The sequence below is a fragment of the Halichondria panicea genome, chromosome 10, assembly GCF_963675165.1.
Source record: "Halichondria panicea chromosome 10, odHalPani1.1, whole genome shotgun sequence".
Taxonomy (NCBI): Eukaryota; Metazoa; Porifera; class Demospongiae; order Suberitida; family Halichondriidae; genus Halichondria; species Halichondria panicea.
The window spans coordinates 1635272-1658472 of NC_087386.1; the positions used below are offsets into that span (position 1 = coordinate 1635272).

Sequence of the window (23201 nt, forward strand, 5' to 3'; positions counted from 1 at the left end):
AAGTGCAGGAAGCATAGCTTTATCTGCAGAACTCATTAGCACTACAGACTATAATTATGGCGACCAGATTATATGAACTACTACCATTCTTCTATTTTGTTCAGTTATTATTTGGTCGTAAGTGAAGCATGAATCTGAATAAATAGCTCATAATTGTAGTCTATAGCCATGATCATTATTTCAACTCCTGCAGAGATCTCATTCATCGGTCCAAGAGAAAAAGTGAAGACACTACCAACAATTCTGGGCCTACAGTCATTAGTAATTCTTGATTTCAATTTCCTACCATTGACACTACAACGTAAGGATTATACTTTAACATGGACTCTACCTAATGGGGAAATGGTATCTGAGGAAAATCAAAGCCCAAACTCACTGATTATGCTCTTAGAAGGATTAATTGCTCTAAATGCTACTTCAAATGCGCCAGGCACAACTCTAGTGGTTCAAGGCCTGTCCTACACTGATGCTGGTGTGTACAGATGTAGTGTACAGGACGACCGCAACCCAGGCTCTCCACCAATAGAAGGAACAATAGAGCTAAGGCTGACACGTAAGTATGATTGAGTACTAGCAATATACACATCATTAACATACTTATCTCACAGTAACACTAACGGCTATAAACTCAAGCGTGACAATATTGGACAATGCTTCATTTGTGGAACTAAGATGTGATATGAGTGACTACATTCAACCTGATGATCAGCTGCAATGGTTCAGAAATGGAGAAATGATAACCTCAGGACAGGCTAGACGACAGATCACTTTCATGAATGGAACCGCCAGACTAGGACAGTTTGGAGGTTTTTCACCCCAATCATCAAGAGTTTCGATGCTCACAATTTCAAATCCGGTTTTAAATGATACTGGAACATACAATTGCCGTGTGATGGATACCACAGAATCTGTTAGTATTGAACTACTTGTTCAATTAAGCTCAGGTGAGAATAATTTATATGCACTATAAAGAGAACAGTGTACATGTAGTTGTTAGGCTTGCTATTCAATTCATTTTCTGTAAACAGCTATACAAACCCTACAACATCGTCAACTAATTCAGATACCACACCTGTTACAGAATCGACGTTTCCCCTCCCTGCCCTAATCGGAGGAATAGCTGGATTATTGGCACTTGTTGTCCTCATATTCGTCATAGTGATCGTGGTGGTTAGTATAAAACATAGGTGTGTGGCAAAGAGAAAAAAGAAACAAAATAATCATACTGATGATCCTACGTACAACTACCCAGATGAGCTTCCACCTCCACTACCACAACGCAGGACCAATCAGATTCAAGTGACAACCATTTATGAGACAATAATGGACACTACCAACCCAGCATATGGTCTAACACTATCAGCAAGTGCAGGCATCTCTGTCGATACCAATATTGCCTATGATATAATTAAAGACATTCTTATTACAGCTACAAATGGAGCTCAGCAACAAGATGAAACACCTGCTACCAACCCAACCTTTGAAGATGCAAGAGATTTTGTTATAAATAATTGTCCACGTGTTACTCACCCAACATACAAAGAGGAAGTGCATGTATGATCATAACGATTGAGAACTCGATGAGTGCATGTACCTTATTCAATGTGCTATCTATACTCCATTGAATACATCTACAAGTAGCATGATAATTATATTATTGAGTCAGAACAACATTGTGCTGATAAAGATTAGGTGCAAATGGTACATGTTGAAATCATAAAAGCATTTGCAGAAACCATAGTTAGAGAGCAGCAGCTGTGTTGAATTATAAGTCATTAAGATGCTTGCCACAACTCCATGCATCAACTGAAAACAAACAGAGATCATATCAATTTTTATAATGGACTTGTACATCTTACCATTGGAAAGCTTCCCTCCTTTGTAGTGGTCACAACAGAGAGACAGGCTGCAGCTGTCTAGCATGATTGCGTTAATGATGTTAGGTACAGCAATCATTAGTCTGTGAGGGTAGGTCAGATAGTCTATAGTTTGCCCTGTGTGTGTGTGCATGTGGAGGGGGCGGTTAATAAATGTGTGTGTGTGGGAGGGGGCGGTGGATGAATGTATGTGTGTGTGGGGGAGGGGGGTGACGTACTGGGTAAGTTTTGACCACAAGTACTGGTGCTTTGTCCGAGGGATACTGGCTTGGCGCACTTTCTTATTGGATTGTTGGCACAAAGTATACAACTATTTGCATTGCCTCTTTTCACAGGGATGTCATAGTTAACAAAACAGAGATACTGTTTAGGAAGTTTCTAGAAAGGTGTTGTAGAATCCCGAACACATGCAGTGAGGGTTCTCTCGCCCTGAGGGCTTCTAAACGATCACTAAACAGTGTCAAAGCGTTTTAGGTATTAGCCAATGAGCTCTTGATTTTTCTTATCTACAATCTGTAATCTATGCGACATGATCAAAATGATCATCTAAATTGGAGAAAACACTACCTCTAGCCAATCAAATTGCTGCTTATAGAAAAATCTATGGCATCTTGCAAGAGTGACATCTTAAATATTTCAGTGTTCATAAAACATATAATTATCACATTCATTGAAGATGCATGCCCAAATGTGTTGCATTGCGAGTAGGCTAATTGCGAGACATCTCCACATTGACACTCGTGTTCCATGAACCAAACTGAACCATATGACTGCGATCAAACAAACTTGTGAACATTGCTCCACTGCTTGAAATAATCATAAAATTCACTTGAACTGGATCCGTGCATTCTATGACTGTAAACTCACAGTGACGTTTTCAAAGGGGACTGGTGGCGTGCAAGTGAGACCAATGCAATCAATGGCAGTGCACTGGGGGTAGTTTGCCAAGACCCCCTCCAGAGAATCACAATGATCTGATGCGTGGCTGACTGTGTGTGTGCATGTGTTATACTGGTATCAATGTAATAGTAGCTATTAGCCCGTTTACACCAAGCCTTTAATCCGGATTCGACCCGGATTAGGTGTCGTGTAAACGGGGCTATTGACAATTAAAGTTTGCCTCTCCATGCAACATGATTATAATTTATGAGCTGCCACAGATCAGTACAGTACACTCACCCATTATTTGGCCCAGGAGAAACAGAATTTCAAGGAACATCATTAATTTTGTGTAGTTAACGATCTTTACATACTTTAGTGATTACTTCGTGTAGTCATGTGCATAAAGAAGTGCAGGAAGCATAGCTTTATCTGCAGAACTCATTAGCACTACAGACTATAATTATGGCGACCAGATTATATGAACTACTATCATTCTTCTATTTTGTTCAGTTATCATTTGGTAGTAAGTGAAGGCATGAATCTCTTCTAACTGAATAAATAGCTCATAATTGTAGTCTATAGCCATGATCATTATTTCAACTCCTGCAGAGATCTCATTCATCGGTCCAGCAGAAACATTGGAGACTCTACCAACAAGTCTGGATGGCCATGGTCTACAGACATTAACAATTCTCGATTTCAGTATGCTACCAGTGACACTACAACGTGAAAATTATACCTCAACATGGACTCTACCTAATGGGGAAATGGTATCTGAGGAAAATCAAAGCCTAAGTCCACTGATTTTTGTCTTCGAAGGACAGATTGTAATAAATACTACAGTTGTACCAAGCAGAACTCTACTGGTTCAAGGCCCGTCCTACACTGATGCTGGTGTGTACAGATGTAGTGTACAGGACGACCGCAACCCAGGCTCTCCACCAATAGAAGGAACAATAGAGCTAAGGCTGATATGTGAGTATACTAAGCAACAAACGTTATTAACATACTTATCTCTACAGTAACACTAACTGCTATAAACTCAAGCGTGACAATATTGGACAATGCTTCATTTGTGGAACTAAGTTGTGATATGAGCAACTACATTCGACCTGACGATCAACTGCAATGATTCAGAGATGGAGAAATGATAACCTCAGGGCAGGCCAGACGACAAATAACTGTCATGAATGGAAACGCCGATCAAGGACAGTTTGAAGGTCTTTTTACCCAATCATCGAAAGTTTCGGTGCTCACAATCTCAAATCCTGTTTTAAATGATACTGGAACATACAATTGCCGTGTGATGGGGACCACAGAATCTGTTAGTATTGAACTACTTGTTCAAAGATCAGGTGAGAATAATTTATAAGAGTACAGTGTGGTTGTTAGGCTTGCTATTCAATCTATTTTCTAGAAACAGCTACAAACCCTACAACACAAGGAATAACTTCGTCTACACCTGTTACAGAATTAACGTTTCCCCTCCCTGCCCTAATCGGAGGAATAGCTGGAATATTGGCACTCATTGTCCTCATACTCGTCATAGTAATCGTGGTGGTTAGTATAAAACATAGGTGTGTGGCAAAGAGAAAAAAGAAAAATAACCATACTGATGATCCTATGTACGACTACCCAGACGAGCTTCCACCACCTCCATTACCACAGCCCAGGACCAATCAGATTCAAGTGATAACCAACACAGCCTACAATCTGACTACGTTACATAATGATGTACCGGCCGCGGATGCCACTTATGAGACAACAATGAACACTACCAACCCAGCATATGGTCTAACACTATCAGCAAGTGCAGGCATCTCTATTGCAGTTAATTCAGCTCAGCAACAAGATGAAACACCTCCTGCTACCAACCCAACCTTTGAAGATGAAGAGATTTTCTATTTTCCATGTGTTACTCACCCAACATACAAAGAGGAAGTGTATAATCATAACGATTGAGAACTCGATGAGTGCATGTACCTTATTTAATGTGCTATCTATACTCCTTGAATACACCTTCAAGTAGCATGATAATTATTATTGAGTCAGAACAACATTGTGCTGGTAAAGATTAGGTGCAAATGGTACATGTTGAAATCATAAAAGCATTTGCAGAAACCATAGTTAGAGAGCAGCAGCTGTGTTGAATTATGAGTCAGTCATTAAGATGTTGCTAACTTAATTTGCAGTCCATCAACTGAAAACAAACAGAGATCATCAATTTTAATAATGCACTTGTACATCTTACCATTGAAAAGCTTCCCTCCTTTGTAGAGGTCACAACAGAGAGACAGACTGCAGCTGTCCTCTACCACACTCACCACACCTGACATCACAGCCCACTGTGTAATGGAGTCCATGTTAACAGGCATGCAAAAATGACAGCTACAACCAAATAACATACCTGACAGTTGGTTAATTTATCAATGCTCACTCCACGAACCGAAAGTGTTGTGGCTCCCAATACAAGGGATAGTGCATGCAAACATGCAAATTCAGGGCGTCCGATTACCAGTTGAATCCTTAGCATGCATGTATACAGTCACACCATGCATGGCAAGATTCAGGGTCTTTCTTGAATTATGTAATCTCTAGCATGACAGCGTTAATGATGTTAGGTACAATATCAGCAATCATTGGTCTGTGAGGGTAGGTCAGATAGTCTAGTTTGCCCTGTGTGTGCATGTGTGCATGTGTAGGGGGCGGTTAATGAATGTGTGTGTGTGGGAGGGGGCGGTGGATGAATGTATATGTGTATGTGTGTGTGGGGGGGGTGACGTACTGGGTAAGTTTTAACCACAAGTGCTTGTGCTCTGTCCGAGGGATACTGGCTTGGCGCACTTTCCTATTGGATTGTTGACACAAAGTACACAACTATTTGCATTGCCTCTTTTTACAGGTATGTCATAGTTAACAAAACAGAGATACTGTTTAGGAAGTTTCTAGAAAGGTGTTGTAGAATCGCAAACACATACAGTGAGGGTTCTCTCGCCCTGAGGGCTTCTAAACGGTCACTAAACAGTGTCAAAGCGTTTTAGGTAATAGCAGATGAGCTCTTGATTTTTCTTATCTACAATCTGTAATCTATGCGACATGATCAAAATGATCATCTAAATTGGAGAGAACACTACCTCTAGCCAATCAAATTGCTGCTTATAGTAAAATCTATGGCATCTTGCAAGAGTGACATCTTAAATATTTCAGTGTTCATAAAACATATATCACATTCATTGACGATGCATGCCCAAATGTGTTGCATTGCGAGTAGGCTAATTGCGAGACATCTCCACATTGACACTCGTGTTCCATGAACCAAACTGAACCACTTGACCGCGATCAAACAAACTTGTGAACATTGCTCCACTGCTTGAGATAATCGTAAAATCACTTGAACTGGATCCGTGCATTCTATGACTGTAAACTCACAGTAAAGTTTTCAAAGGGGACTGGTGGTGTGCAAGTGAGACCAATGCAATCAATGGCAGTGCACTGGGGGTAGTTTGCCAAGACCCCCTCCAGAAAATCACAATGATCTGATGCGTGGCTGACTGTTGTGTGTGTGCATGTGTAATATACTAGTGTCAATGTAATATTAGCCATTAGCCTGTTTACACCAATCCTTTAATCCGGATTCGACCCGGATTAGGTGTCGTGTAAACGGGGCTATTGACAATTAAAGTTTGCCTCTCCATACAACATGATTATAATTCATGAACTGCCACAGATGTACAGTACACTTACCCATTATTTGGCCCAGGAGAAACAGAATTTCAAGGAACATCATTTTCAACCTTTGTAGAGTCTAATTATCATTTGTGTAGTTAACGATCTTTACTTACTTTAGTGATCTTTGAAATTCTTGTGGTCATGTGCACAAAAATATAAAAAGTACAGGAAGCATAGCTTTATCTGCAGAACTCATTAGCACTACAGACTATAATTATGGCGACCAGATTATATGAACTACTATCATTCTTCTATTTTGTTCAGTTATCATTTGCTCGTAAGTGAAGGCATGAATCTCTTCTCATAGTCTAGCCATGATCATTATTTCAACTCCTGCAGAGATCTCATTCATTGGTCCAAGAGAAAAAGTGGAGACAATACCAACAAATCAGAATGGCATACAGGCATTAATAATTATCGATTTCAGCATGCTACCAGTGACACTACAACGTGAAAATTATACCTCAACATGGACTCTACCTAATGGGGAAATGGTATCTGAGGAAAATCAAAGCCTAAATCCACTGATTTTTGTCTCAGAAGGACCGATTGCAGTAGATGCTACAGTTGTACCAACCACAACACTACTGGTTCAAGGTGTGTCCTACACTGATGCTGGTGTGTACAGATGTAGTGTACAGGACGACCGCAACCCAGGCTCTCCACCAATAGAAGGAACAATAGAGCTAAGGCTGATATGTGAGTATAATTAAGTATACTAAGCAACAAACGTTATTAACATACTTATCTCTACAGTAACACTAACTGCTATAAACTCAAGCGTGACAATATTGGACAATGCTTCATTTGTGGAACTAAGATGTGATATGAGTGACTACATTCGACCTGACGATCAACTGCAATGGTTCAGAGATGGAGAAATGATAACCTCAGGGCAGGCCAGACGACAAATAACTGTCATGAATGGAAACGCCGATCAAGGACAGTTTGGAGGTCTTTCAACCCAATCATCGAGAGTTTCGGTGCTCACAATCTCAAATCCTGTTTTAAATGATACTGGAACTTACAATTGCCATGTGATGGGGACCACAGAATCTGTTAGTATTGAACTACTTGTTCAAAGATCAGGTGAGAATAATTTATAAGAGTACAGTTTGGTTGTTAGGCTTGCTATTCAATCTATTTTCTAGAAACAGCTACAAACCCTATAACACAAGGAATAACTTCGTCTACACCTGTTACAGAATTAACGCTTCCCCTCCCTGCCCTAATCGGAGGAATAGCTGGAATATTGGCACTCGTTGTCCTCATACTCGTCATAGTAATCGTGGTGGTTAGTAGATGTGTGGCAAAGAGAAAAAAGAAAAATAAGCATACAGATGATCCTATGTACGACTACCCAGATGAGCTTCCACCTCCTTCACTACCACAACCCAGGACCAATCAGATTCAAGTGACAACCAATACAGCCTACGATCTGACTACGCTACATAATGATGCACCGGACGTCACTTATGAGACAATAATGGACACTACCAACCCAGCATATGGTCTAAGACTATCAGCAAGTGCAGGCATCTCTGTTGATACCAATATTTCTTATGGTATAGTTAATCCTATTACAGCTAAATCAGCTCAGCAACAAGATGAAACACCTGCTACCAACCCAACCTTTGAAGATGCAAGAGATTTTCTATAAATAATTGTCCACGTGTTACTTACCCAACATACAAAGAGGAAGTGTATAGTCATAACGATTGAGAACTCGATGAGTGCATGTACCTTATTCAATGTGCTATCTATACTCCTTGAATACACCTATACAAGTAACATGATAATTATTATTGAGTCAGAACAACATTGTGCTGGTAAAGATTAGGTGTAAATACTATTACCGGTACATGTTGAAATCATAAAAGCATTTGCAGAAACCATAGTTAGAGAGCAACAGCTGTGTTGAATTATGAGTCATTAAGATGTTGCCAACTTTGCAGTCCATCAACTGAAAACGAACAGATATAATTATATCATCAATGTTGATACTGCACTTGTACATCTTACCATGGAAAAGTTTACCTCCTTTGTAGAGGTCACAACAGAGAGACAGACTGCAGCCGTCTCCTACCACACTCACCAGACTTGACATCACAGCCCACTGTGTAATGGAGTCTGCATGTGTTAACAGGCATGCAAAAATGACAGCTACAACCACACACCTGACAGTTGGTAAATGCTCACTCCACGAACATAAATTGTTGTGGCTCCTATACAATTAGGGATAGTGCAAACAAATTCAGGGTGTGCAATTACCCCTTAGCATGTGCAGTCACACCTTGGCAAGCAGCATCAGGGTATTTTTTTAATGATGTAGTCTCTAATAGCATGACTGCGTTAATGATGTTAGGTACAATATATCAGCAATCATTAGTCTGAGGGTAGGTCAGATAGTCTAGTTTGCCCTGTGTGTGTGTGTGTGTGTGTGGAGGGGGCGGTAAATAAATTTGTGTATGCGTGGGAGGAGGTGGTGGATGAATGTGTGTGTGTGTGCGTGTGTGTGAGGGGGTGATGTACTTGGTAAGTTTTGACCACAAGTACTGGTGCTCTATCCGAGGAATACTGGCTTGGCACACTTTCCTATTGGATTGTTGGCACAAAGTACACAACTGAATAGTCTGCCTCTGTTTACAAAAATGTCATAGTTAAATAAATTTCGATACTGCAATTAACTCACGACCTCCCCAGAACACGTACTGCAGGAAGCTTTAGCAAGGGTCTTGAAGTCGAATGGCAGTCAACGAGCAGGAAGCTTACTATATATGTACATAGCTAGCTGGCCTAGTGTAGTATAATTTAATTTATATAGAGTAAGTCGCCGAACTCCGTCAGACATCAAATTGTGTCAGGTAAAAGGGCGTGTAACGCACAAACAAAACAAGACTGATTCAAACTAATTACACACACTAACAGATGGCCATGGGCCTATTGTCCAGCGAAAACTTGGATAGGCCAAGTCGCTTCCAGTCCGAGCAGTAATAACTTGAAAAAAACCACCGAATGTTTCGATTTTTGTCATAACGTACCGATCGCCGTTTTTGCCAAACTACACAGCTAGAGCTAACTGACACAAGCTGAGTACAATCTAGATAGAGTGCAGTACAGAGTGGAGCAATTCCCAGAATCAGGAGACCCTGCAAAGTGGAGCTACACTTGTTTCTTTGTGAGGGTTGTAAGTGCTGAGTCAGCAATATTCTAGCTATAAGCGCAAAATATATAGCGCTTATAACTATAGGCGCTATATACTAGTATATACTAATTACCCCTTAGCATGTATAGTCACACCACCTTGGCAAGCAGCATCAGGGTATTTTTTGAATGATGTAGTCTCTAATAGCATGACTGCGTTAATGATGTTAGGTACAATATATCAGCAATCATTAGTCTGAGGGTATAGGTCAAATAGTCTAGTTTGCCTTGTGTGTGTGTGTGTGTGTGTGTGTGTGTGTGTGTGTGTGGAGGGGGCAGTAAATAAATTTGTGCATGTGTGGGAGGAGGCGGTGGGTGAATGTGTGTGTGTGTGTGTGTGTGTGTGTGTGTGCGTGTGTGTGAGGAGGTGATGTACTTGGTAAGTTTTGACCACAAGTACTGGTGCTCTATCCGAGCTTGGCACACTTTCCTATTGGATTGTTGGCACAAAGTACACAACTGAAAATTCTGCCTCTGTTTACAAAAATGTCATAGTTAAATAAATTTCGATACTTTAATTAAAACAGAAAATCTTAAGATACTGTTTAGGAAGTTTATAGAAAGGTGTTGTAGAATCGCAAACACATACAGTGAGGGTTCTCTTGCCCTGAGGGCTTCTAAACGGTCACTAAACAGTGTCAAAGCGTTTTAGGTAATAGTGAATGAGCTCTTGATTTTTCTTATCTACAATCTGTAATCTATGCGACATGATCAAAATGATTATCTAAATTGGAGAGAACACTACCTCTATATAGCCAATCAAGTTGCTGCTTATAGTAAAATCTATGGCATCTTGCAAGAGTGACATCTTAAATATTTCAGTGTTCATAAAACATATATCACATTCATTGAAGATGCATGCCCAAATGTGTTGCATTGCGAGTAGGCTAATTGCGAGACATCCGCACATTGACACTCGTGTTCCATGAGCCAAACTGAACCACTTGACTGCGATCAAACAAACTTGTGAACATTGCTCCACTGCTTGAGATAATCGTAAAATCACTTGAACTGAATCCGTGCATTCTATGACTGTAAACTCACAGTAAAGTTTTCAAAGGGGACTGGTGGTGTGCAAGTGAGACCAATGCAATCAATGGCAGTGCACTGGGGGTAGTTTGCCAAGACCCCCTCCAGAGAATCACAATGATCTGATGCGTGGCTGACTGTGTGTGTGCATGTGTTATACTGGTATTAATGTAATATTAGCCATTAGCCCGGTTTACACCAATCTTTTAATCCGAATTCGACCCAGATTAGGTGTCGTGTAAACGGGGCTATTGACAATTAAAGTTTGCCTCTCCATGCAATATAATTATAATTCATGAACTGCCACAGATCAGTACAGTACACTTACCCATTATTTGGCCCAGGAGAAACAGAATTTCAAGGAACATCATTTTCAACCTTTGTAGAGTCTAAGATCTAATTATTATTTGTGTAGTTAACGATCTTTACTTACTTTAGTGATCTTCGAGATTCTTGTGGTCATGTGCACAAAAATATAAAAAGTGCAGGAAGCATAGCTTTATCTGCAGAACTCATTAGCACTACAGACTATAATTGTGGCGACCAGATTATATGAACTACTATCATTCTTCTATTTTGTTCAGTTATCATTTGGTCGTAAGTGAAGGCATGAATCTCTTCTAACTGAATAAATAGCTCATAATTGTAGTCTATAGCCATGATCATTATTTCAACTCCTGCAGAGATCTCATTCATGGGTCCAGCAGAAATATTGAAAACATTACCAACAAGTTTGAGTGGCCTACAGACATTAACAATTCTTGATTTCAATTTGCTACCAGTGACACTACATGAAGAGAATTATACTGCAACATGGACTCTACCTAATGGGGAAATGGTATCTATGGAAAATCAAAGTCCAAACAGGAATATATTTGTCTTGAAAGGACGAATTCCTCTAAATGCTACTACAAATGGGCCAAGCACAGCTCTACTGATTCAAAGCCTGTCCTACACTGATGCTGGTGTGTACAGATGTAGTGTACAGGACGACCGCAACCCAGGCTCTCCACCAATAGAAGGAACAATAGAGCTAAGGCTGACATGTGAGTGCAATTGAGTACTAAGCAACAAATGTTATTAACATACTTACTTCACAGTAACACTAACTGCTATAAACTCAAGCGTGACAATATTGGACAATGCTTCATTTGTGGAACTAAGATGTGATATGAGTGACTACATTCGACCTGATGATCAACTGCAATGGTTCAGAAATGGAGAAATGATAACCCCAGGACAGGCTAGACGACAGATCACTTTCATGAATGGAACCGCCAGGCTAGGACAGTTTGGAGATCTTTCAATCCAATCATCGAGAGTTTCGGTGCTCACAATCTCAAATCCTGTTTTAAGTGATACTGGAGTGTACAATTGCCGTGTGATGGAGACTACAGAATTCGTTGATATTGCACTAATTGTACAGAGTTCAGCCTTACTTGGTGGGTAATGGCTACATAGCTTAGCATATTATAGTCTTATTGTTTCATTCATTGCAGGGGGGGTAACAGAGATCTCAGCTACTATTGACTCAACTACAGTTCGTCTGCCAACCAATACATCGTCAGAAACCACACCAACTCCAATAGTGACCATTGCACTAGGTGTAACGTTTGGTGGACTAGCACTACTCTATGGTGTGATTTATATAGTGTGTGCAGCAAAGTGCAAGAATCTGAAGCAGCATCAGCAAAATCACGATCCTTATGACCACTGTCAAGAGGGCGGCCCGTTCTAATTATTAACAGTTGCTTTCTATGGAATGAGTTACCTATAGTAAATTAGTCAATAGTATACCTCCTATAAAGTTTATACTCTTGGACGTTACCTGAACACAACCAGTTAGTTACCCTATACCCTTTAACTATATAATGATGTTTGTGTTAGGGAGCACCTCGAGAGGCTAGTGGCCTACTGTGCTTCCCTTTTCTGTGTGTTGGATAAATCTTATTGATTTATTGATTGATTGAGTTTCCACCGCCTCCACTACCACAGCCTGAAACCGATAATGATGATATATTCAAGATAATGATTCACCTGACCACAATTATGAGACAACAATGCACACTTATGACTACCAACCCAGCATAGCAGGCATCTCTGTTGATACCAATATTGCCTATGGTATGGTTAAAGACATTCGTACTACAGCTACTAATTCAGCTCAGCAACAAGATGAAACACCCCCTGCTACCAACCCAACCTTTGAAGATCAGTGCAATATATGAGTTAGCTTAATTATTGTTTATCTGTTTCGCACCCAACATTACAAACGAAAAGTGTTGCATTATTTGTATAGACTATACAATTGAATACCATGCATACCTACGTTACATGGTTATGACTCAGATCAGAACAACATTACATATTAAAATCATAAACAGAAACTGTAACCGTAGTAACCATAATGAAGAGAGCAACAGTTGTTAACTAGTGTTCAAGCTGGCGCTGTGCTAATGCCTCTCGCCATGTTTTTGCTTTCGCTCAAAAGTATTAGAGTGTTATCTATAATGAATTTTATATTAAAGTTAGCTTATCTATATAAAGTCACTGAGAAGAAAAGACTTATTTATATGCATCTATTGTTGTTATTTATTGTATTATGTGGCTTACCAGGACCTCAAGAAAGAAGAAAATTGATTCTTCCAGGATCTGTAGTTCAGTGTATATAATATCTAAGAAGAAAAGACCTGTGTACATGCATATTGTTATCTATATTGTTATATGGTAGTGTTTTGTGGCTTACCAGGCCCTCAAGACAAAGATGATTCTGCCAGGAGAATCTGGATCTGGATCTTGGATATCACACATGGGGAATGAGCGCGCATGCGCATTACATCCACAGGAATAATTAAAGGGTGTGTCCAAAGAGATCAATGGCTACTGCTAGCTAGCTGTTTTAACAGATATTTTCTGAGTATTGTAGCTAACAAAAAGTTAGCGCTTTAGTGCAAGGCTAACTCATATGTTGAATAGAAAGTTTGTGCGGACAGATGATGCTATGAAAGATTCTGAAGAGACTGCAACAGCCTTCAATGTGAGTCAAACTAGCCATAACTCGAGAAAGAAGCTTTAGTTTGCTAATCCACGAATCAAAATCCAAGAGAACGTGGCTAGAAGCCTATAGAAGCTGTTAGTTTTCGTCGCATTGCAACCGTTGAGCAGTTATAGCTGGAATACACACACACACAGACAGACAGACAGACAGACAGACAGACAGACACACACACAGTCAGCTTTACCGTATCCCTCGTGCGGCTACGCCTCGAGGCATAATTATAAGTCGCTGAGATGCTTGCCAACCTTGCATACCATCAACTGCAAAACAAAACAGAGATCATTAATGTTGATAATGCACACTATGTATCTTACCATTTGAAAATTTTCCCTCCCGGCTTTGTAGAAGTCACAACAGAGAGACAGACTGCACATTGCTTAATTCTCAGACCTGATGTTTGTGCTCTATTTCCTACTACCCTCTTTAGCTGACATGTGGTTATGTCTACATTCCGGAGAAGATGGAGCAATGATTCCTCCTATTCCTGATTTCAGCAACTCAGTGTATCTATTGCTTAAAAAAGATTTCTGCAATCCCTTATATATATTAACTTCGACCTTACTGGTCAACAACTCGAATTACAGCTACTGAGCTCAGAGTCTTGCCAACAGAATCAGTTTGTCAAACATTGAACTTTCCCAGAGTATGTATCATGCTGCATTCATTAATGCCTGAAAATCCAGATGTGTTGCATTGCGAGATGTCCCCACATTGACACTAGTGTCCCCACCAAACTGAACCGCTTGACTGCAATCAAACACACTTGTGAATATTGCTCCTCCACTGCTTGAGATAATCGTAAAATTTACTTGAATTGGATCCGTGCATCTTATGACTGTAAACGAAGCAGTGAAGTTTTCAAACGGAGCTGATGGCGTGCAAGTGAGACCTGCAAGTGAGACCAATGCAATCAATGGTAGTGCACTGGGGGTAGTTTGCCAAGACCCCCTACAGAGAATCACAATAATCTGATGCATGGCTGAATGTGTATGTGTGCATGTGTTATACTGGTATCAATGTAATAGTAGCCAATATAGCCCCGTTTACAACCAGGCCTTTAATCCAGATTTGACCCGGATTATATAGGTGTCGTGTAAACGGGGCTATTGACAATTAAAGTTTGCACAACATAATTATTATTCATGAACTGCCACAGATCAGTACAGTACACTCACCCATTATTCGGCCTAGGAGATACAGAATTTCAAGGAACATTATCTCAACCTGATCTACCTTGATTTTGCATTTGTGTAGTTAACGATCTTTACTAGATCCCAGGCCGAGTTTTTGCTTTTATAAGGGTTAGGCGAACAAGGCTATGTGCATGTGGTCATGTGTACAGAAATAAAGAAGTGCAGGAAGCATAGCTTTATCTGCAGAACTCATTAGCACTACAGACTAATTATGGCAACCAGATTATATGAACTATACTACCATTCTTCTATTTTTTTCAGTTATTATTTGGTCGTAAGTGAAGCATGAATCTCTTCTAACAGCTCATAGTCTAGCCAGATAATTATCAACTCCTGCAGAGATCTCATTTAGCGGTCCAGGAGAAACATTGGAGACATTACCAACAAGTCTGAGTTGGCTAGTGCCAATAGTAATTCTTGATTTAAATTTGCTACCAGTGATACTACAACGTGAAAATTATACTTCAACATGGATTCTACCTAATTGGGAAATGGTATCTATGGAAAATCAAAGCCCAAGCACAAATATATTAGTTCTTAGAAGGACGAATTCCTAAAATGCTACTACAGATGGGCCAAGCACAACTCTACTGGTTCAAGGCCTGTCCTACACTGATGCTGGTTGTACAGGACGATCGCAACCCAGGCTCTCCACCAATAGAAGGAACAATAGAGCTAAGGCTGACACGTAAGTATGATTGAGTACTAGCAATATACACATCATTAACATGCTTATCACTACAGTAACACTAACGGCTATAAACTCAAGCGTGACAATATTGGACAATGCTTCATTTGTGGAACTAAGATGTGATATGAGTGACTACATTCGACCTGACGATCAACTGCAATGGTTCAGAGATGGAAAAGTTATAACTTTGGGAGAAAATAGAAAACAAATCACTTTAATGGATGGAGCCAGACGAGGACAATTTAGAGGTCTTACAACCTAATCATCGAGAGTTTCAATGCTCACAATTTCAAATCCGGTTTTAAGTGATACTGGAACGTACAATTGCCGTGTCATAGGGACCACAGAATCTGTTGATATTTGAACTACTTGTTCAAAGCTCAGGTGAGAATAATTTATATGCACTATAAAGAGTACAGTGTAGTTGTTAAGCTTGCTATTCAATTCATTTTCTATAAACAGCTACAAACCCTATACAACATCGTCAACTAATTCAGATACCACATGCACCTGTTACAGAATCGACATTTCCCCTCCCTACCCTAATCGGAGGAACAACCGGATTATTGGCACTTGTTGTCCTCATACTCGTCATAGTGATCGTGGTGGTTAGTATAAAACATAGGTGTGTGGTGGTAAAGAGAAAAAAGAAACAAAATAATCAAGTTAAGCTACCACCTCCACTACCACAACCCAGGACCAATGAGATTCAAGTGACAACCAACACAGCCTACGATCTGGCTAAGTTACATAATGATGCACCGGACGTCACTTATGAGACAATAATGGATACTACCAACCCAGCATATGGTCTAACACTATCAGCAAGTGCAGGCCTCTCTGTTGATACCAATATTTCCTATGGTATAGTTAAAGACATTCGTACTACAGCTACAAATGGAGCTCAGCAACAAGATGAAACACCTCCTGCTACCAACCCAACCGTTGAAAATACAAGAGATTCTGAAGTTGTCTATTGTCCATGTGTTACTCACCCAACATACAAAGAGGAAGTGTATGATCATAATGATTGAGAACTCGATGAGTGCATGTACCTTATTCAATGTGCTATCTATACTCCATTGAATACACCTTCAAGTAAGATGATAATTATTATTGAGTCAGAACAACATTGTGCTGGTAAAGATTAGGTGCAAATGTTATACATGTTGAAATCATAAAAGCATTTCCAGAAACCATAGTTAAAGAGCAGCAGCTGTGTTGCATTATAAGTCATTAAGATGCTTGCCACAACTCCATGCATCAACTGAAAACAAACAGAGATCATATCAATTTTAATAATTCACTTGTACATCTTACCATTGGAAAGCTTCCCTCCTTTGTAGTGGTCACAACAGAGAGACAGGCTGCAGCTGTCTAGCATGATTGCGTTAATGATGTTAGGTACAGCAATCATTAGTCTGTGAGGGTAGGTCAGATAGTCTAGTTTGCCCTGTGTGTGTGTGCATGTGGAGGGGGCGGTTAATGAATGTGTGTGTGTGGGAGGGGGCGGTGGATGAATGTATGTGTGTGTGGGGGAGGGGGGTGACGTACTGGGTAAGTTTTGACCACAAGTACTGGTGCTTTGTCCGAGGGATACTGGCTTGGCGCACCTTCTTATTGGATTGTTGGCACAAAGTATACAACTATTTGCATTGCCTCTTTTCACAGGGATGTCATAGTTAACAAAACAGAGATACTGTTTAGGAAGTTTCTAGAAAGGTGTTGTAGAATCCCGAACACATGCAGTGAGGGTTCTCTCGCCCTGAGGGCTTCTAAACGATCACTAAACAGTGTCAAAGCGTTTTAGGTATTAGCCAATGAGCTCTTGATTTTTCTTATCTACAATCTGTAATCTATGCGACATGATCAAAATGATCATCTAAATTGGAGAAAACACTACCTCTAGCCAATCAAATTGCTGCTTATAGAAAAATCTATGGCATCTTGCAAGAGTGACATCTTAAATATTTCAGTGTTCATAAAACATATAATTATCACATTCATTGAAGATGCATGCCCAAATGTGTTGCATTGCGAGTAGGCTAATTGCGAGACATCTCCACATTGACACTCGTGTTCCATGAACCAAACTGAACCACTTGACTGCGATCAAACAAACTTGTGAACATTGCTCCACTGCTTGAAATAATCGTAAAATTCACTTGAACTGGATCCGTGCATTCTATGACTGTAAACTCACAGTAAAGTTTTCAAAGGGGACTGGTGGGTGGCCTGCAAGTGAGATTAATGCAATCAATGGCAGTGCACTGGGGGTAGTTTACCAAGACCCCCTCCAGAGAATCACATTAATCTGATGCGTGGCTTACTGTGTGTGTGCATGTGTAATACTGGTGTCAATGTAGTAGTAGCCATTAGCCCAGTTTACACCAATCCTTTAATCTGGATTCGACGGATTAGGTGTCGTGTAAACGGGGCTATTGACAATTAAAGTTTGCCTCTCTATGCAATATAATTATAATTCATGAACTGCCACAGATCACTACAGTACACTTACCCATTATTTGGCCCAGGAGAAACAGAATTTCAAGGAACATCATTTTCAACCTTTGTAGAGTCTAAGATCTACTTGATTAATTATCATTTGTGTAGTTAATGATCTTTACTTACTTTAGTGATCTTCGAGATTCTTGTGGTCATGTGCACAAAAATATAAAAAGTGCAGGAAGCATAGCTTTATCTGCAGAACTCATTAGCACTACAGACTAGATATGGCGACCAGATTATATGAACTACTACCATTCTTCTATTTTGTTCAGTTATCATTTGGTCGTAAGTGAAGGCATTAATCTCTTCTATAACTGAATAAATAGCTCATAGTCTAGCCATGATCATTATTTCAACTCCTGCAGAGATCTCATTCATGGGTCCAGCAGAAACATTGGAGACTCTACCAACAAGTCTGGGTGGTCTACAGGTATTAACAATTATTGATATCAATTTGCTACCATTGACACTACATCAAGAGAATTATACCTCAACATGGACTCTACCTAATGGGGAAATGGTATCTATGGAAAATCAAAGTCCAAACACAAATATTTTAGTCATACAAGGACGAATTTCTATAAATGCTACTACAAATGGGCCGAGCACATCTCTACTGGTTCAAGGCCTGTCCTACACTGATGCTGGTGTGTACAGATGTAGTGTACAGGACGACCGCAACCCAGGCTCTCCACCAATAGAGGCAACAATAGAGCTACGGCTGACACGTAAGTGTAATTGAGTACTAACAATACACATCATTAACATACTTATCTCACAGTAACACTAACTGCTATAAACTCAAGTGTGACAGTAATGGACAATGCTTCATTTGCGGAGCTAAGATGTGATATGAGTGACTACATTCGATCTGATGAGCAACTGCAATGGTTCAGAGATGGAGAAATGATAACCTCAGGACAGGCTAGACGACATATCACTTTCATAAATGGAAACGCCAATCAAGGACAGTTTGGAGGTCTTTCAACCCAATCATCGAGAGTTTCGATGCTCACAATCTCAAATCCTGTTTCAAGTGATACTGGAGTATACAATTGCCATGTGATAGGGACCACAGAAAATGTTGATATTGAGCTACTTATTCAAAGCTCAGCTATGCCAATATTGTCCATTGCACTAGGTGGAACAATTGGTGGACTATTACTACTAATTAGTCTTCTTATAGTTGTGATCATAGTGTGTGTGGTAAAGACGAAGAGTCTGAAGCAGAAGCAACAAAATAATCATACTGATGATCCTATGTACGACTACCCAGATGAGCTTCCACAACATCCACTACCACAACCCAGGACCAATGATCATGAGATTCAAATGACAACAGATAATGATTCACCTGACCACAACTATGAGACAACAATGAACACTACCAACCCAGCATATGGTCTAACACTATCAGCAAGTGCAGGCATCTCTGTTTATACCAATATTGCCTATGGCATGGTTAATGACATTCCTATTACAGCTACTAATTCAGCTCAGCAACAAGATGAAACACCTCCTGCTACCAACCCAACCTTTGAAGATGGGATGCAATATGATCATGAGTTGGCTAATTGTCCATCTGTTGCTCACCCATCATACAAACAGGAAGTGTATGATCCTAGCTGTTGAGTGCACCTTACGTATTTGTATCTTTACCGTTGAATACCACAACATAATGTATACTCCTGTTATGACTCAGAACAACATTGTTGTTACAATTAGGTGCAAATACATGTTGAAATCATAAAATCATTTACAGAAATTGTAACCATAGTAAAGAAGTGTTAAGAGAGTATATAACAGTTGTGTTCAATTATGAGTCACTGGGATGCTTACCAACCTCATTCCATCAATATCAGCTGCAAAACAAACAGACAATAATGATGCACATCTCTTACCATTGAAAAGTTTCCCTCCTTTGTAGAGGTCACAACAGAGAGACAGACTGCAGCAATCCCCTACCACACTCACCAGACCTGACATCACAGCCCGCTGTGTAATGGAGTTCGTGTTAACAGGCATGACAGCTACAACCAAATAACATACCTGACAGTTGGTAAATTTGTCAATGCTCACTCCACGAAAGAAATTGTTGTGGCTCCTAATACAAGGGATAGTGCAAACAAATTCAGGGCGTGCGATTACCAGTTGAATCCTTAGCATGCATGTATACAGTCACACCATGCATAGTAAGATTCAGGGTCTTTCTTGAATTATGTAATCTCTAGCAAGCATGATTGCGTTAATGATGCAATCATTAGTCTGTGAGGGTAGGTCAGATAGTCTATAGTTAGCCCTGTGTGTGTGTGCATGTGGAGGGAGTGGTTAATGAATGTGTGTGTGTGGAGGGGGTGTTGGATGAATGTATGTGTGTGCATGTGCGAGGGGGTGACGTACTTGGTAAGTTTTGACCACAAGTACAGGTGCTCTGTCCGAGGGATACTGGCTCGGAACACTTTCCTATTGGATTGTTGGCACAAAGTACACAACTGAAAAGTCTGCCTCTTTTCAAAGATGTCATAGTTAAACAAATTTCGATACTTCAGAAAATCTTGTTTAGGAAGTTTCTAGAAAGGTGTTGTAGAATCGCGAACACATACAGTGAGGGCTTCTAAAAACGGTCATTAAACAGTGTCAAAGCGTTTTAGGTAATAGCGAATGAGCTCTTGATTTTTCTTATCTATACAATCTGTAATCTATGCGACATGATCAAAATGATCATCTAAATTGGAGAGAACACTACTACCTCTATATAGCCAATCAAATTGCTGCTTATAGTAAAATCTATGGCATCTTGCAAGAGTGACATCTTAAATATTTCAGCGTTCATAAAACATATATCACATTCATTGAAGATGCATGCCCAAATGTGTTGCATTGCGAGTAGGCTAATTGCGAGACATCCGCACATTGACACTCGTGTTCCATGAACCAAACTGAACCACTTGACTGCAATCAAACAAACTTGTGAACATTGCTCCACTACTTGAGATAATCGTAAAATCACTTGAACTGGATCCGTGCATTCTATGATTGTAAACTCACAGTAAAGTTTTCAAAGGGGACTGGTGGTGTGCAAGTGAGACCAATGCAATCAATGGCAGTGCACTGGGGGTAGTTTGCCAAGACTCCCTCCAGAGAATCACAATGATCTGATGGGTGGCTGACTGTGTGTGTGCATGTGTTATACTGGTGTCAATGTAATATTAGCCATTAGCCCGTTTACACCAATCCTTTAATCCGGATTCGACCAGGATTAGGTGTCGTGTAAACGGGGCTATTGACAATTAAAGTTTGCCTCTCCATGCAATATAATTATAATTCATGAACTGCCACAGATCAGTACAGTACACTTACCCATTATTTGGCCCAGGAGAAATAGAATTTCAAGGAACATCATTTTTTTGTAGAGTCTAAGATCTAGATTTGTGTAGTTAACGATCTTTACTTACTTTAGAGATTCTTGTGGTCATGTGCACAAAAATATAAAAAGTGCAGGAAGCATAGCTTTATCTGCAGAACTTATTAGCACTACAGACTATAATTATGGCGACCAGATTATATGAACTACTACCATTCTTCTATTTTGTTCAGTTATCATTTGTCGTAAGTGAAGGCATGAATCTCTTCTAAATGAATAAATAGCTCATAATTGTAGTCTATAGCCATGATCATTATTTCAACTCCTGCAGAGATCTCATTCATTGGTCCAAGAGAAATAGTGGAGACAATACCAAAAAATCAGAATGGCATACAGGCATTAATAATTCTCGATTTCAGTATGCTACCAGTGACACTACAACGTGAAAATTATACCTCAACATGGACTCTACCTAATGGGGAAATGGTATCTGAGGAAAATCAAAGCCTAAATCCACTGATTTTTGTCTTTGAAGGACTGATTGAAGTAAATGCTACAGTTGTACCAAGCACAACTCTAGTGGTTTTTGGCCTGTCCTACACTGATGCTGGTGTGTACAGATGTAGTGTACAGGACGACCGCAACCCAGGCTCTCCACCAATAGAAGGAACAATAGAGCTAAGGCTGATATGTGAGTATACTAAGCAACAAACGTTATTAACATACTTATCACTACAGTAACACTAACTGCTATAAACTCAAGCGTGACAATATTGGACAATGCTTCATTTGTGGAACTAAGATGTGATATGAGTGACTACATTCGACCTGATGATCAACTGCAATGGTTCAGAAATGGAGAAATGATAACCTCAGGACAGGCTAGACGACAAATCACTTTCATGAATGGAACTGGACAAGGACAGCTTGGAGGTTTTTCAACCCAATCATTGAGAATTTCGATGCTCACAATTTCAAATCCTGTTTTAAGTGATACTGGAACGTACAATTGCCGTGTGATGGGGACCACAGAATCTGTTGACATTGAACTAATTTTACAGATCTCAGCTATGCCAACCAATACATCGCCAGAAACTCCAATATTGACCATTGCACTAGGTGTAACGATTGGTGGACTAGTACTACTACTTATTCTCAGTGTGATTAGTACAGTTTGTGTAGCAAAGAGGAAGAGTCTGAAGCAGCACCGTCAGCAAAATAACAGCACTAATGACCGAACATACGACTACCCAGATGAGCTTCCACCACCTCCACTATCACAGGCTGAAACCAACGATCATGAGATTCAAGATAATGATTCACCCGACCACAACTATGAGACAACAATGAACACTACCAACCCAGCATACGGTCTAACACTATCAACAAGTGCAGGCATCTCTGTTGATACCAATATTGCCTATGGTATAATCACAAACTCAGCTCAGCAAGAATATGAAGTACCTCTAATGGAGCTACCAACCCAACCATTGTGAACATACAATTGTCCATCTGAACTATATTGAGACATTAAATTAATCCGAGTGTGTATACCATATTTTTACTGAATACCTACATGCACTACATATGTAATATATATATACTAGTCTTGTACGGTACTACTTGTATAAGCAAAGATTAGGATATAATTATACTGGTAAAACAT

The 23201-nt window shown here is 39.9% G+C and overlaps 4 protein-coding genes and 3 long non-coding RNA genes across 9 annotated transcripts; 5 read left to right on the plus strand and 2 right to left on the minus strand.

Annotated features, from left to right (window-relative positions):
* Window positions 1–22: 22 nt before the first annotated feature.
* Window positions 23–1604, plus strand: LOC135343307 (uncharacterized). The gene is made up of 5 exons (XM_064540315.1): window positions 23–117; window positions 194–553; window positions 609–944; window positions 1082–1362; window positions 1430–1604. The coding sequence occupies exons 1-5, from the start codon at window positions 57–59 to the stop codon at window positions 1505–1507; spliced, it is 1116 nt and encodes a 371-aa protein (XP_064396385.1). The 5' UTR covers window positions 23–56; the 3' UTR covers window positions 1508–1604.
* A 279-nt stretch (window positions 1605–1883) lies between these two features.
* Window positions 1884–3100, minus strand: LOC135343317 (uncharacterized). The gene is made up of 3 exons (XR_010397125.1): window positions 3057–3100; window positions 2745–2866; window positions 1884–1994 (listed from the first exon to the last, which is right to left on the minus strand). It is a non-coding gene; the product is annotated as an uncharacterized LOC135343317 (long non-coding RNA).
* A 46-nt stretch (window positions 3101–3146) lies between these two features.
* On the plus strand, window positions 3147–4816 carry LOC135343314 (uncharacterized). The gene is made up of 4 exons (XR_010397122.1): window positions 3147–3282; window positions 3369–3734; window positions 3782–4114; window positions 4177–4816. It is a non-coding gene; the product is annotated as an uncharacterized LOC135343314 (long non-coding RNA).
* A 162-nt stretch (window positions 4817–4978) lies between these two features.
* Window positions 4979–6568, minus strand: LOC135343316 (uncharacterized). Its single transcript, XR_010397124.1, has 3 exons — window positions 6504–6568; window positions 5167–6310; window positions 4979–5104 (listed from the first exon to the last, which is right to left on the minus strand). It is a non-coding gene; the product is annotated as an uncharacterized LOC135343316 (long non-coding RNA).
* On the plus strand, window positions 6563–8321 carry LOC135343303 (uncharacterized). Of its 2 annotated transcripts, none has more exons than XM_064540306.1 (4): window positions 6563–6765; window positions 6828–7187; window positions 7245–7577; window positions 7640–8321. In XM_064540306.1, exons 1-4 carry the CDS (start codon window positions 6705–6707, stop codon window positions 8146–8148), a joined length of 1263 nt encoding a protein of 420 aa, XP_064396376.1. In that variant the 5' UTR covers window positions 6563–6704; the 3' UTR covers window positions 8149–8321. The 2 variants fall into 2 exon arrangements, with proteins under 2 accessions (XP_064396376.1, XP_064396377.1); XM_064540307.1 differs by having other exon boundaries at window positions 7694–8320.
* A 2914-nt stretch (window positions 8322–11235) lies between these two features.
* Window positions 11236–13055, plus strand: LOC135343311 (cell adhesion molecule DSCAML1-like). Its single transcript, XM_064540319.1, has 4 exons — window positions 11236–11318; window positions 11405–11767; window positions 11822–12163; window positions 12221–13055. The coding sequence occupies exons 2-4, from the start codon at window positions 11416–11418 to the stop codon at window positions 12457–12459; spliced, it is 933 nt and encodes a 310-aa protein (XP_064396389.1). The 5' UTR covers window positions 11236–11318; window positions 11405–11415; the 3' UTR covers window positions 12460–13055.
* Window positions 13056–18228: 5173 nt separating this feature from the next.
* LOC135343301 (uncharacterized) lies at window positions 18229–23182 on the plus strand. Of its 2 annotated transcripts, XM_064540304.1 has the most exons (5): window positions 18229–18456; window positions 18537–18899; window positions 18953–20230; window positions 21867–22226; window positions 22274–23182. In XM_064540304.1, exons 1-3 carry the CDS (start codon window positions 18396–18398, stop codon window positions 19801–19803), a joined length of 1275 nt encoding a protein of 424 aa, XP_064396374.1. In that variant the 5' UTR covers window positions 18229–18395; the 3' UTR covers window positions 19804–20230; window positions 21867–22226; window positions 22274–23182. The 2 variants fall into 2 exon arrangements, with proteins under 2 accessions (XP_064396374.1, XP_064396375.1); XM_064540305.1 differs by lacking the exons at window positions 18229–18456; window positions 18537–18899; window positions 18953–20230 and adding an exon at window positions 21182–21780 and having other exon boundaries at window positions 22274–23177.
* The last annotated feature ends 19 nt before the right edge of the window (window positions 23183–23201 follow it).

Coding starts and splice junctions, on each gene's coding strand:
- LOC135343307 (XM_064540315.1), top strand. CDS start 57: ATGGCGACCAGATTATATGAACTACTACCATTCTTCTATTTTGTTCAG. Junction 554..608: donor AATAGAGCTAAGGCTGACAC/GTAAGTATGATT, acceptor CTTATCTCACAG/TAACACTAACGGCTATAAAC. Junction 945..1,081: donor ACTTGTTCAATTAAGCTCAG/GTGAGAATAATT, acceptor CACCTGTTACAG/AATCGACGTTTCCCCTCCCT.
- LOC135343303 (XM_064540306.1), top strand. CDS start 6,705: ATGGCGACCAGATTATATGAACTACTATCATTCTTCTATTTTGTTCAG. Junction 6,766..6,827: donor TGTTCAGTTATCATTTGCTC/GTAAGTGAAGGC, acceptor CAACTCCTGCAG/AGATCTCATTCATTGGTCCA. Junction 7,578..7,639: donor ACTACTTGTTCAAAGATCAG/GTGAGAATAATT, acceptor TCTATTTTCTAG/AAACAGCTACAAACCCTATA.
- LOC135343311 (XM_064540319.1), top strand. CDS start 11,416: ATGGGTCCAGCAGAAATATTGAAAACATTACCAACAAGTTTGAGTGGC. Junction 11,768..11,821: donor AATAGAGCTAAGGCTGACAT/GTGAGTGCAATT, acceptor CTTACTTCACAG/TAACACTAACTGCTATAAAC. Junction 12,164..12,220: donor ACAGAGTTCAGCCTTACTTG/GTGGGTAATGGC, acceptor CATTCATTGCAG/GGGGGGTAACAGAGATCTCA.
- LOC135343301 (XM_064540304.1), top strand. CDS start 18,396: ATGGCGACCAGATTATATGAACTACTACCATTCTTCTATTTTGTTCAG. Junction 18,457..18,536: donor TGTTCAGTTATCATTTGGTC/GTAAGTGAAGGC, acceptor CAACTCCTGCAG/AGATCTCATTCATGGGTCCA. Junction 18,900..18,952: donor AATAGAGCTACGGCTGACAC/GTAAGTGTAATT, acceptor CTTATCTCACAG/TAACACTAACTGCTATAAAC.